Source organism: Frankliniella occidentalis, unplaced genomic scaffold (genome assembly GCF_000697945.3).
Source record: "Frankliniella occidentalis isolate FOCC.00 unplaced genomic scaffold, Focc_3.1 Scaffold11, whole genome shotgun sequence".
Taxonomy (NCBI): domain Eukaryota; kingdom Metazoa; phylum Arthropoda; class Insecta; order Thysanoptera; family Thripidae; genus Frankliniella; species Frankliniella occidentalis.
This window is the reverse complement of record NW_026267141.1, coordinates 1,051,214-1,063,454: the sequence shown is the minus strand read 5'-3', so window position 1 is coordinate 1,063,454 and position 12,241 is coordinate 1,051,214. Positions and strand designations below refer to the sequence as shown.

The 12,241-nt window shown below is 42.5% G+C and overlaps 4 protein-coding genes across 6 annotated transcripts in view; 3 read left to right on the top strand and 1 right to left on the bottom strand.

Annotated features, from left to right (window-relative positions):
• The window catches only part of LOC113207343 (cyclic AMP-dependent transcription factor ATF-6 beta), a 15,125-nt gene extending 7,928 nt beyond the window's left edge, over positions 1-7,197 (top strand). For both annotated transcript variants that reach the window (XM_026423866.2, XM_052277555.1), the window contains exons 2-13: positions 1,181-1,242; positions 2,327-2,495; positions 2,595-2,737; positions 2,823-3,006; positions 3,099-3,386; positions 3,467-3,885; positions 3,976-4,116; positions 4,204-4,349; positions 4,432-4,662; positions 4,754-4,999; positions 5,106-5,326; positions 5,405-7,197. In XM_026423866.2, coding sequence (XP_026279651.1) covers positions 1,181-1,242; positions 2,327-2,495; positions 2,595-2,737; positions 2,823-3,006; positions 3,099-3,386; positions 3,467-3,885; positions 3,976-4,116; positions 4,204-4,349; positions 4,432-4,662; positions 4,754-4,999; positions 5,106-5,326; positions 5,405-5,868 — 2,714 coding nt within the window. In that variant the 3' untranslated portion in view covers positions 5,869-7,197. The remainder of the gene's footprint in view (positions 1-1,180; positions 1,243-2,326; positions 2,496-2,594; positions 2,738-2,822; positions 3,007-3,098; positions 3,387-3,466; positions 3,886-3,975; positions 4,117-4,203; positions 4,350-4,431; positions 4,663-4,753; positions 5,000-5,105; positions 5,327-5,404) is intronic.
• Positions 7,198-7,381: 184 nt separating this feature from the next.
• On the bottom strand, positions 7,382-8,607 carry LOC113207346 (sulfiredoxin-1). Of its 2 annotated transcripts, none has more exons than XM_026423869.2 (3): positions 8,383-8,607; positions 7,832-7,992; positions 7,382-7,745 (listed from the first exon to the last, which is right to left on the bottom strand). In XM_026423869.2, exons 1-3 carry the CDS (start codon positions 8,567-8,569, stop codon positions 7,536-7,538), a joined length of 558 nt encoding a protein of 185 aa, XP_026279654.1. In that variant the 5' UTR covers positions 8,570-8,607; the 3' UTR covers positions 7,382-7,535. The 2 variants fall into 2 exon arrangements, with proteins under 2 accessions (XP_026279654.1, XP_026279655.1); XM_026423870.2 differs by lacking the exon at positions 8,383-8,607 and adding an exon at positions 8,184-8,376.
• A 24-nt stretch (positions 8,608-8,631) lies between these two features.
• LOC113207347 (NADH dehydrogenase [ubiquinone] 1 beta subcomplex subunit 8, mitochondrial) lies at positions 8,632-10,089 on the top strand. The gene is made up of 5 exons (XM_026423871.2): positions 8,632-8,857; positions 9,108-9,334; positions 9,415-9,573; positions 9,663-9,761; positions 9,849-10,089. Exons 1-4 carry the CDS (start codon positions 8,779-8,781, stop codon positions 9,723-9,725), a joined length of 528 nt encoding a protein of 175 aa, XP_026279656.1. The 5' UTR covers positions 8,632-8,778; the 3' UTR covers positions 9,726-9,761; positions 9,849-10,089.
• A 1,904-nt stretch (positions 10,090-11,993) lies between these two features.
• LOC113215183 (hormone receptor 4) overlaps positions 11,994-12,241 on the top strand; it is a 129,436-nt gene continuing 129,188 nt past the window's right edge. The window contains exon 1 of the mRNA XM_052277621.1: positions 11,994-12,118. Coding sequence (XP_052133581.1) covers positions 12,117-12,118 — 2 coding nt within the window. The 5' untranslated portion in view covers positions 11,994-12,116. The remainder of the gene's footprint in view (positions 12,119-12,241) is intronic.

The following is a 12,241-nucleotide window of genomic DNA, read 5'->3' as shown; positions in this document are numbered from 1 at the left end:
TATATGTTTCGCGCCCGAGTGGAGGTTTATTTGCGGCGGAACTTTGTGAAACGCGTGCGCCGCCAGCAGCACGTGCGCACCCAGCGCGGGCTGCCCTCCCTGGCAACCCGCCATGCCGGCCACTGAAATACCTACTCATGCTCGGTACCTTTCATGAAGACCTCACCAGTCTCTACCCCCCCCCCCAAAAAAAAAAACCTCTCTCGCATCTTGCGAATCATCGGGAAATTTGCCTAGCATAATTTAGTAAACATTAAAAATGACACAAGTTGCAAAGGACCCTTTTTTTTCTGCTCGCTGTGTTCTGCTGGTCGGTGGCGGCGCACCCTCCCGCCCGAGGTGAATGGGATTTTGTCACCATTGTGTTGCTTGAAGAGCCGCGAGGCGCGAGGTGGTTTAGGAGGAAAGGGAAGGGAAGGGGGGGGGGGCCACTGACCGCCTGGCCGAGACGCAGCAAGGGGACTGTCTCTCGAAAATACCCGCACCGGCTTAAAAACAAATCGCAACAAGCAAAGGCAGTGTCACTTTTCCCGCTTTTCCCTTTCGGGACGAGGAGGAAGGGGGAGGGGGGAATCCCCTCGTCGCGGGGCAACTTTACACTCACAGCAGCCAGCACTCACTTTGGCGCCGCCACGGATTTTTGTCTGACGATGGGCCAAGGTCGTTGGACTTCCCGCCTGTGTCCTGTCGGGGGAGACAGACGTGGTGTGGGCAACTCTGCTCGAACAGGGCGAGATCTGAGCGCCTTTAACAAAAAGGCATTAAATTCAAATTCTGTATTACTCCTGCAAATAAGGTGCGACGTAGAACCTTTGTTTATCGCCGGTGTGAGCAGCCCGGCTGGCTACCGTCTTCTCGGCTCGGCGAGTTTTCCACACACGTGGTTGCAACTGCGTGAGTCCGCTGCGCGAGCGCCAGGTGGGCTGGGCTCATCAGTTGCATACTCGCGCAGTTTAGAGAAACGGAAAGGGGGGGGGGGCTGACATTGTCGGCCGCTGACAGGCCAGGCAAAGGAAGAGGTTGTGGGAAAGGGAAGGTGATTCCCATTACTTAGTTTTCTTTTAATAATTTTTCCTCCAAAGCCTTGTCTTGTACTTTGAAGGTCTGCCCAACTATGCGTGCTATGTCAGTTGTCTTTCACGCGCATTAATTTTGCCTTCTTTTGCTGTGTTTGTTTCAGATGTGGACTGCCCGATACCCCCCGAGGCGGACCTCCTCCAGCAGTTCTCCAATGATTTGGAGGTATGTGATGCGAAATTTTTAACTTTCCGAAGGTGGATGATCTGCACCGTCATTTTTCTGGTTAAACCATACACTGGTAAAACAACACTGATAAATAAAGTGTCCAACTGGCGTGCACATGCAAGTGCCTAACTTTATGTTGCACACTTTTAAGTGTTTGACTGGATATTTGAATACTAAAAAGTGCTTGACAGTAAAGCTGTAGACTTAAAAGTTTTCAACACAAGGGTTGGCCATGAACCTTTGGACACTCAAAAGTGTTCAATTTTACTGTTGAACACTTTAAGCACTTAAATATCCAGTCAAACACTTAAAAGTGTGCAATAACAGTGCTGAGCACTTGCATGTGCACGCCAGTTGAACACTTTATTTATCAGTGAAATGTAAAAAGTTGCTCACTAATTGGTGTGCTTTTCAAATGTGCAAACTTTGCACACTTCCTGGTGTCGAACTTAAACTCAACTTCGCACGAAGTGTGCAAACTTTGCACACTATTTGGTGTGCTTTATGTTTAAACACGTGAGCTGTGCTAGTTAGAGAAAAGAGAAAAGCACACTACAGTGTGCACAAGATGCACATTTGTATTACCAGTGTACCGCGTGAAAAAGCCTAAAATACTCCCCAGTGTTGTGGGTTTGCATACCCAAGGGACTATGGCGCCTTACGGGCAGATCGAGTAGGCAAACCCGCAACACTCTGGTATATTGCCCTTTACTAGCCTGAATCCGGTATAGTATAACCAGAAAAAAAAATGACGGCGCAGATCACCAACCCTGTAATATGATCCGTCCCGGTGTATTGAACATCGTTGGGTGTTCGCCAGTTGAACACTTTCAGACAGAACCCCGCCCCGGACCGCCGGAGCACTGAAAGTGACGGTAAACAAAGAATGTCACCGTAACTTTGTCGATAGGTTTCACTGCAGCTTTCTGTGAAATTCATCGTACGATTCTATTAGTGTGTCACGCGTATCAAATGACCACGTTCCGTGGGGAAAATAGCCTAATTAGACATATTTTACCCCGTCCGGTCGGCCTTGTAAGCTGTGCAAATATATTCATTCACCTGTACCTCTCCCCGATAGATCCCCATGCTGCTGGACGATCCTTCGGACTACGGCACAGAGGACGAGGACCCGTGTAGAAACTTCCTGCTCGACCCCATCCTTAGCGGGCTTGAGCAGGGAACCGGAGACTGGAGCACGGATGCCTTCCCCAATTTGAAATCAGCCACTGATGATCCCAATGTAGCAGGTGAGTCATTTCAACAAATAAAATCCGTGTTTGTTTTTTTGTAGCACTGGTCTAACTTGATTTTGTAATATATATTATTTTTTTTTTAAATAATTTTAGCTATTTTACTAAATGAAATTAAAGAGGAAATCAAGGTTGAGCCTGACTTTCCTCCATCACCTCCCCCATCAAGTGCAGGGTCCACTTCGAGCTTGTGCAACACAGACTTGTGGACAGGAGATGTGTTAGCTGTAGAGGCCAAGGTAAATAGTTTATTGAAAGTGTCAATGGATTATTGTACCATGGGGTGCGTTGTATCTGACATCTGACTAAACTTCGTTGTTGCAGACACCGCTGGAGTCTCCACCTCTCTCACCACCGTTTACTGACAACAGCCCGCCAGAATCACCCCAAGTAGCTTGTGAATCTATTTCTCAAAGCAATTCTGTAAAACGGCAAACTTCCCCAGTGTCTGTGGTTTCTTCCAACAACTCAGATTTGCTCCAGTTGCAGTTAAAGCAGTACAAGTGTGGTAAGGCTTTTATTAAACCTTAAATGTTTTACCCTTTGCACTATTTGTCATGTAAAATTTCTATCAATAACTTTTTGAATTATTCTTTTCAGATACAAAGCTAAAAGCTGATAAAAAGAAAGTTGCCTTTACACAAAGGCCTGCTCCTTTTATTAGGCCAAAGCCCTCTAGTGACCAATTGGAAGGGTCTAGCCAACCTTCAAAGGCTGTCATCCCCACTGTTTCAGCAATATCTTCTGTTTCTACTGTAACCATACCTAGTGTCTCAACAGTGCAAACAATGCCTGGTGTCCAAACTGCTCCTACAGTTCAAACCGTCCCCACAGTGAAAACTGTCACTTTACCTAGCCCTGTTACGGTTCCCCTGTCAACTGTTGGAGGTGATAATTTTTACTTTGTCTACCTCCATCCTATATTTGTCATTTATTTCTGACTTACTTAAAATTGTTATGCATTGCAGATGCCAACAGAAGAAAAACAATACTACTAACTGCCAAGGATTTTGCAGCACTCACTCAGAAAGTACGAGTAAATCAAGCAGGTTGCACAATTGGTTTACTAAACACTGCAAAATCAGTCTCAACTACCTTGAGAATACAACCCCCGAAGAATGGAACACCCCCCACAACTGCGCAAACGCTTGTGCCACCAATAACTGTCACCTCTACAGCACAACCATCTGTCCCCTCTTTTGCTCAAGTATTAACTCCAAGCACAGTACCAGCCAAGGTGCCGTTGATTCCTTGCCAAACAATAACAAATTCATTGCCTGCAGTCACCTCTATTCCTGTGACAAGTACTGTCTCAGGTAGACCATTGCAATCATCTGCTTTTTCTGTCTCCAAAATGACAGGAAATCCAGTTAGGAAAGAGATGGAGGTAAAGTATTGCTTGCTCTTGTTTTGAAATGGGAGATTTTAATGAGCCATGGATGGATGGGTATATAGATTAAATGTTTCCTTGTTGTAGATAAAGGCCTTGAAAAGGCAACAACGGATGATAAAAAATAGAGAATCAGCTTGCCTTTCACGAAAGAAGAAAAAGGAGTATGTGTCATCACTCGAGGGAAGATTATCAGAACTTGAGCAGGAGAACATACAGCTTCAGCTGGTTTGTTATTCAAATTATTATAATCTTGCTTGCTTTATAATGTGATGTGTTGATGTGTGTTGTTTCTACAAAAACATCCATTTACAGGAAAATAATGTTCTTAAAGAACGTGTTAATGAGTTAGAAAATGCAATGTCATGGACCAAATCTCCAACATTTTCAGTTAAGACCAAGAAAGCAACTGCTATTCTTGTATGCATCATAATGATTACATTAAATTTAGGATCTATCCCGTGAGTTGAATTTATTTTCTTCATGTATGTCAGTTAACTGTATTGTTTTTTATACGTATTGGTCTGAAACCTTACTTTATAGGTCCATGGTCAGTCGCAGCTCTGACTCACTTACTATGGGTAGTCTGGAAATGAAAGGTGGATCTGTGTCTAGTTCAGTCACTCATCACGGCCGGTCGTTATTATGGGCACCGACAGAAGACGTGTCTTCTACCAACAATTCTAGCTCAGAATACTTATCAAGGAATTCTTCTGGAAGTGCTGCAGTACAGCCCATTTGTCCTCTTTTCATAAACCAAACTGAATCTATTAGGTAAAATCAACCACTCATTCTAAAGGTTTGCAGTAATAAAAGGTAATCTCCATTATCAGTGTTATGTAACATTTTCAATTATTGCTTTCAGGCTTGACAGTGAACTGCGCCGCTGGATTGGATCTGATCCTGACCATCCTGCTCCACAAGATCCAATTCTTTCAAAACCTTTTACAGACTCCAAAGATGCACTGCATGGTGGTCCCTCTAAATCCACTTCTGACCAGAAATTGGGGTCTCCTACAAACTTATCAAAAATGCCATCAAAAGCTCCTGAACATAACAGTACCCATAAAGAGAAACGTTCTAAATTACGCAGGAAATCACTTGCTCACAGGTATGGAAGAATGTTTTTCCATTTTTGTAGGATTTTATTCGGTGAAACTTTATTACAATATTCGTTGGTATTTTCCTACTTTGACTTTTTAAATTTTATCTCTCAGGGCCACTAAGAAGAGCTCCACTGCTAGCCATGAAGTTGAGGTGTATGGAGTCAGGTCACCCTTATATGACTATACTGCATTCCTGGACTCTTTTCAGCGAAGAGATGATACTTTCTATGTTGTGTCTTTCTCGGGTGATCACATTCTTTTACCAGCTCAAGCACACAACTCTTCGTCAAGACCCAAAATGTCACTTGTTCTTCCAGCAGTACCCATTAATAGTAAGTGAACCAACAAACTGTTTCCGACTTTCAAGTACTTATTTCAAACTATGTTAAAACTCTTGTGATATTTTGCAGAATCAATGTTTGGCCTTAACCATATTAGAATGATGCAAATTGACTGTGAAGTTACTAACACCCAAATGCTCAGAGTGCGCCAGGATGATATACCTGCCCACTTCCGCACATCAGCCTTTGAACAGTTCTCAAATGCCACAACTGAAAACAACTCAGCTACAGCTAATAATGATTCTTCATCTGACTCAGCATCAAGTGATTTCCCCTCAACACCAAGTGAATCTGCTCACACATTCCATAACTTTTCTCATACTAGTGGAAGTCCAACAGTAGCATCTCAACCAACTTACAAACCATACTTTGTAAAAAATGGATATCCGGAAAAACTTTCGTTATCTCCTTCTCAGATTAAAAAGTTGAATGGAGCTCTTGTCAGTAGAGCAAAGGGAAAAGCTCAAGGCCCCATCACCAATAGTACTTTTTCCGTTGTAAGTAATCCTTCAAAGTTGTCAAACTACCCTTGATAGATATAAAACTGTTTTGACCTGTTTATCAGCAAGTAAAAGTACACTATGTTAAAGGCTGTGATCTCCAAGGATATCTTTCTTCTTGTATTTAGGTAGTGTCTACCTTCACTTTGCAGGTTTTTGATCTCCAAACTTTGTATTAGACTAATTATTTTTAACGTTACAGAAGTGTAAATGTGTATTTGTGTGTGTTTGTGTGTGCGTGTACGCACGCGTGTGTGTATTTTCCGGTATTTTCATATATTGATAGTAATTGATGTACAAATGCATTTTACTTTTATGTTGCAATTTATGATTTAATTTCACTCTATTATTGGTCACTTAAATTTAATAACTTTTTTATTTGTGTTTAATCAGAATATTTCTTGATGGGTCTAATTTTAAAAACTTCTTTGGTTGGAGCTGATAGCATTGAACTTTTCTGAGCTTTACCATATGTATTACATCAGTCTAGTCGTGACTTACAAATTGCTGACCATTACTTACCTGATAATTAACCAAATTGGAAAATGTTTGGTAAGATTAAATATTTAATACCACTGCAGGTTTAAATGAATTGAATGTGCATAATCAATTAAATCGCATAAGTATCTACTTACTAATATACTTAACTGCTCTTTATTTGCACAGTTTTTGCATTGTTCCGATAGTTTTTTCTTTATATATTTTATTCTCCTCTGTTATGCACATTAGTTATTATACTTGCAAAGTTTCCTAAACATCATGCCCATGCTCTTGCACAGCTTAGGCAGATGACAAGATGTTTCTGCAAGTAGATGACATGTATTAAAATCATTTATATATCATGTTGTTTTCTTTTGAACATATTTTCTTGTATTTATTGTTTGCTAGTCTGTTGGTGTGCTCTTTGTTAATGCAATGGTATAATTGCAATTGATTTGTGTTGATGTCGAATACATAGTATTTATATGTAAGCAAGATAATGAAATTTCTGAAAATATTCAACAAACAGAATGGAAAATGATCAGCTTAACACATTAGATGGTGACATTTGAATGACACATTAAGAGTTCAAATATGATAGCTCTCCAATGTAGATCTTGAAAACTAAGGGATTGATGATACCTTGGTCCCAGGTTTAAAAGTATCTACTAGTTCTGTTTGTGCAGGTATCTGATGTGAATTTGAAATGCGACCAAAGTAAAATTGTCTGATCTTTTGTAACTTTTTAAAAATCATGTCATATCTATTTGGTTTAGACAGGATCTGTTGATTTGCTCATCATGGGTTTGTATCTACTGTTCTTGATTTGTGCAAACAATGTAAGTGCACAATTTAATAAATGCTTTATCACTCTCTTCAAAATTACTTGTGTACATCTTTAAATTAGTTGTGTGCTGCTTAATAATCTTATCTATCTATTACATGTACAGTTAAATCAATTGGGCTTTACATAATAGTACTGTAAGGGCCATAGAGTTCCACACCAAATGCAATCATCGTTTGATAAATAGTATTGATATTATTTGTATGTAATAAAAGATTAAGATTAAAAAATAGTCAAAACTAGTTATTTATTTTATGCCTCAGCCCAAAGGTTTTGATATTCAGAATACTGATACATTGTTAAGCTCAATACCTCCTTTTGCATATAAAAATATTCACAGCAAATCTTTGACATTTTCTGTGAAAGTAAACTGTATTCACTTCAAGTCCGGAGTTGAAGAACCAAGGTATACTCTCAAGTCATCAATGGTAGACTGAACAATCTTTGCTCGTATACTTTTCCGGCCTAATTGTTTGTGTGCTGTGTAGCGATGACATCCACCAAATGAATAGAAATAGTTACCCCCTTCACTACCTTTAATCCAAAGAACATCGATTGGAGGAACAGTGTCAACTGTGGTTGGATCCTAAACATACGAGAAACAGGGGCATTTAGATGCAAGGTGTACAAGTTGATAAAAAGTACAATAAGTCAATATCAATATTAACATACCTCCAATGTATCCATTAGGCTTTGAACTTTCTGACTGTTAACTTCTAAAACGAGAGGACGAATTATGACTGACATTGGAACCTCCTCAATTTCACCTATGTTCCGTGAATGGACAGTGGATCCATCATCTGCTGCCATGATGAAAGAACCAACTGCGAGAGCTGCGAAGTTTAGGGACTAAGAGTAATATAAAGCTGCTTCTCTAAAGATAATGTTAACCATGTGCGGATGAAATGTCTTCCTTCTCATTAGCTATAATGCCACTTTCTCCTTCTTAACTGTTTCGGTTTCCAAATTTATTTTAAAGAAAGAGAACGTCTTAAACGCGTTTAAGCGATTAACAGGTGCTTACGTCATGTGACGCAGCCGTCAGCTGCTGTCAGCTGTCAGGGTGCCGAGAAATACTAAGTTCAGCAAATTTATGGCAACAATCACTGTTAGTACGAGTCAGTTCTCTGAAGATTGTAGTGAAAAACCGATGATAACTTTTCATACGTTGTTGATGGAAAGGAAGGCGATTCATTCATTCATTCACAGTTACGATTACGAACCATAACAACATGCAGACAGATTTCGAATGAAAATATTCTCATATGATGCATGTTGGCCACACATCACCACAACAGCATTTAATAATGAGATACTGTTTTGATGAAGAGAAACCATTAAAAGAAGCAGGAGATATATTAAATCCTTCGTGTGGATGGGAAATTTTTCTATTGCTCGACGATTAGTCATATTCGTTTTCCACAACCGTTACGAAAGAAGAGGTTGGTGGTGAGACTGCAGACAGGTTAAATCATTCGATATTCTTTTGTTGGTGAGTTTTGTCTGCTGCTGTGGTGGGGTAAAGGGGACACTTGTCCTTCAACGTTTTATTGGATGGTTCTGTAAATTTCAGCGTTATTCGCTGTTGAAACGTTTGAAGAAGAGTGCTCACTTTAAACATGGCTTTGCTGAGGCAACTTGTGAGTCGGAAAGGCTTGCCAATTAAACCAGCGCTTTTGTACAACTCCTCACGATCAGGTATGCACCTAATCCTTCCTAACCTACGAAAACAGTCAGTTATCAAAGGCAACATTACTTACATGTCCGTCTTGAGTTATTGTATCGTTGCTCTGGTGTATGCATTACATTCCTTTGAGAGTATGTCTTCGCCCTAATTTTGTGTTTCAATTTCCATGGAAAGTTTTCACTGATCATAACTTTCTTTATCTCATCTTAATCTATACCTGCAAGTTCATCTCACAAAACTCATTTCTCTTTTACATTCTAGCTGCCAGGGTCTTAACTGACTACATGCCAGCACCATACCCCAAGACAGAGAAGGAACGACTCGAGGCTGCAAAGAAGTACGGCTTACTCCCAGAGGAATATGAACCTATTCCAGATGATGGTTTTGGCCGTGGTGATTACCCCCGTCTTCCTGATATAGGAGCTGATTCTAAGGATCCTTGGTACCCTTGGGATTTGCCCGAGTATAGGAAAAATTATGGTGAAGTTGTATGTATCACATCTGATTAACAATTACATTACTCTTGCATCTTATTTCACTTTCACGCATGTTTTCTTTAAATTTTCAGTGGCATATTGATTCCGACATGCTTGGAGAGGACAGGTGTGATCCTCAAAAAGACTGGTGGGTTGATAAAAGGGTCATGGTCGGAATGTTGGTTGGAGTCCTTGGTACATTCTGGACGATTGCTATGTTGACAGATCCCTACCCTGTGCACAGACCTGTTGTATGTATTTGCTTTTATTTTTTACTATATCATTGTGGTTACTGCTAAAGCGTAATTTTATCCTGCTTTTTATTTTTATTTGCCTTTAGTCTGCCAAACAGATTCCTGGTAAAGCGGCTAAAGAGAGTGGGAAAATCTACTACACATTTTAAAAGAGTAACTGATACTTTATTACTTAGAAAGCTCATGTAAGTCTGTCATCTACTAACTTTTGAGCTATGTTTTTATTAATGATAGATGATTTAGAAGGCTAATTCACTTTCTCTCTTTTTCAGATTTTGAGTCACCTAAATTGTATAGTGTACAAAGGGCTGGAAATTAAAGTTATGATATACAAACAACTCTTCTAAATATCTGCTCATAATAAATGTCATGTTTAACACTTTTTTAAAATGAAATTTGAATATCTTCTTTTCCTTTCAAGTTAGGAAAATTATGTATCCATTTGAATTTTACCACCAGTGTACGATGGAGTTTATTTGCACATTAGTGTATTAAACTTGTTGATACCTATAATTTCTACTATGTGCATATGTGGGAAAACTTAATTCCAATTTGTCAGTTAATTCTATAAAGTTCTTGTTTTATAGACCGTTTGGAAATTTTATGCCGAAGAAGAAAGAATGTGCGAACCAAGGTGGAAACCATTTGATGGTTACAGTCTCTGTTGTCCAAAAATCAACTCATGTCATGTCAGGATTAAAGGAGCTGTTTGAAAAATCACTGACATATAGGTGGATAACTATTATCTAAAAACATTTACATTGGATGTACAAATCCCTAGAATAAAACTGTTTTTAAATAGCGAGCAGATAAATCAAGTACGGAATACTTGCAAGTGTCCAACTCACTGGTAGTATGTGCAGTGCACTTGCAAGGATTCTAACTCATCAGTTTGAACACATCCATTGCATCGGGTGCATTCTATGCTGGGAGTATTGAACAGAGGGGTTGAACACTTACAAGTGCACAACAACTGATTTGAAAACTTGGCACGTCAGTGCACTTGTGAATTAGAAAAACAATAAAACTGAGTGCACGCTCAAGCTAGTGCATTAGTTGGACGTGACGGTCATGATGGGCGTTAACATTACTTTCAGAGGCACAGGAGAGGTAGAGGCGGAGCTCCTGAACGTTTGGCTGACACTCTCCTGCTTCCGTCTGGGAGGGGGTGGGGAACGGGTAGAGAACGGTGAGGGACAGCGATGATGCTGAGCGGGGGCTCAACGAGTCGGAGGCGGGGGGAGGGGGGGGGAGTGATCCTCCTTCTCTAGAGAGGTAGGCAATTTACACTAGAAAATCCCTAGGCGCATGTCAGAGTCAGAGAGGCACGGAATGATTCTGAGCCGCTTGTCCAAAAGGGTTGGCCACGGCCGGCGCATGTCGGTGAGATAGGGATGGGGATGATCCTCAGCGGGCGGCCCGGCCCAGAGGGGTTGGCAGCGGAGGCCGCGGCTGGCTCCATGGTGGAGTCCTACAGGATTCTGGCTCACGGCGGTGGACATGGATGGTCAGAGACGATCATGAGCGGGCGATCCCATGGATTAGTCGCAGAGGACACGACAGGCCCATGGCAGTGGCCGCACTCCGCACTCTATGCGCTGCAGGGGGAGGGGGAGGGGGGCATAGCGGCATAGCGCTGGCCGGGGGGTGAGGGGTGGGCGAGCCGGGCCCGCGGGAGGCGAGGCGACGGCCGCCCCGCCGCCAGTCGCGAGGCACACAGCACAGCAGACGGGTGGGAGCGAGCCGAGTCGAGCCGAGCCGAGCCGGGCGCAGGCCAAGCGCAGGCCAGCGAGCGCGAAGGGTCGGATCGGGTCGACGCACCCAAAACAAACCGGGCGTGTGTGCGTGCGCGGGCGTGCTGGTCGCGTGCGAGCCGGGGCACTCGCGGAGCGCGCGGAGCTGCGGAGCTCGCCGGCGTCCACTACTTCCGGTGTGCAACGCGCGGGGGAGTTGCAGCTGCAGCGGCGCTGCCCCCTGCAGCTGCGGCAGCGCCGGCGCCCACGGGAGGACTTGCCCCCAGGCGTGCTTGCCAACCGGCACCGTCACAAGTGCTCTTGACAATGTTGTGAGATTCGAACTGCGTACCGGCAACTCTTCGTCGTGTCTAGTCTTCAAGTTTTAATTTACCTAGTCAATACCATCAACTTGCCGTGCCTTCATTTTATTATCGTTATTCTTTGTTGTTTACGTGAGTGGCAGTGAACTTATGGTGTGCGTTGCCTCAAGTTTGCCCAGGGCACAGGTGGATACATAAAATACGTCTAGTCGTCGAGATATTGTGTGTGTGTGTGTGTGTGTGTGTGTGAGTGAGTGCAGTTGTGTGTACTCATCAAGTGCAGCTATTGTGAAGTCAGTACAAGTGCAAGGTGTGGAGTGGTGTGACACATTACACGAACGTGACAGGAACGTGACGGGTGTGTGACACTCCTTACGCGAGCGTGACTGTTGCGCCTCGGAGCGCAGACTCGCCAACCCACCCGGATACCTGTGGTCAGCCGATCACCTGGTGGACCCAGGAGGACCTTCTTCTTCGCGCTAAAATGTAAGTAAAGTCTACCCCGTGAGCAATAGACTGCTGTAGATTGTTTTATCAGATATTATCTACAAGTCAAAAAGAGGGCATGGGGCTCCATTCAGTGGCGTTTCTCAGGTCGGGGGTGGGGGG

Excerpts from the sequence above, each read along its gene's own strand:
- LOC113207347 (XM_026423871.2), top strand. The coding sequence starts at position 8,779 with ATGGCTTTGCTGAGGCAACTTGTGAGTCGGAAAGGCTTGCCAATTAAA. Across the intron at positions 9,335-9,414 it reads GGAAAAATTATGGTGAAGTT|TGGCATATTGATTCCGACAT; the intron begins GTATGTATCACA and ends TTAAATTTTCAG. Across the intron at positions 9,574-9,662 it reads ACCCTGTGCACAGACCTGTT|TCTGCCAAACAGATTCCTGG; the intron begins GTATGTATTTGC and ends ATTTGCCTTTAG.
- LOC113207346 (XM_026423869.2), bottom strand. The coding sequence starts at position 8,569 with ATGACTAATCGTCGAGCAATAGAAAAATTTCCCATCCACACGAAGGAT. Across the intron at positions 7,993-8,382 it reads TCTGTCTGCATGTTGTTATG|CTCTCGCAGTTGGTTCTTTC; the intron begins GTTCGTAATCGT and ends TAAACTTCGCAG. Across the intron at positions 7,746-7,831 it reads GCCTAATGGATACATTGGAG|GATCCAACCACAGTTGACAC; the intron begins GTATGTTAATAT and ends TCGTATGTTTAG.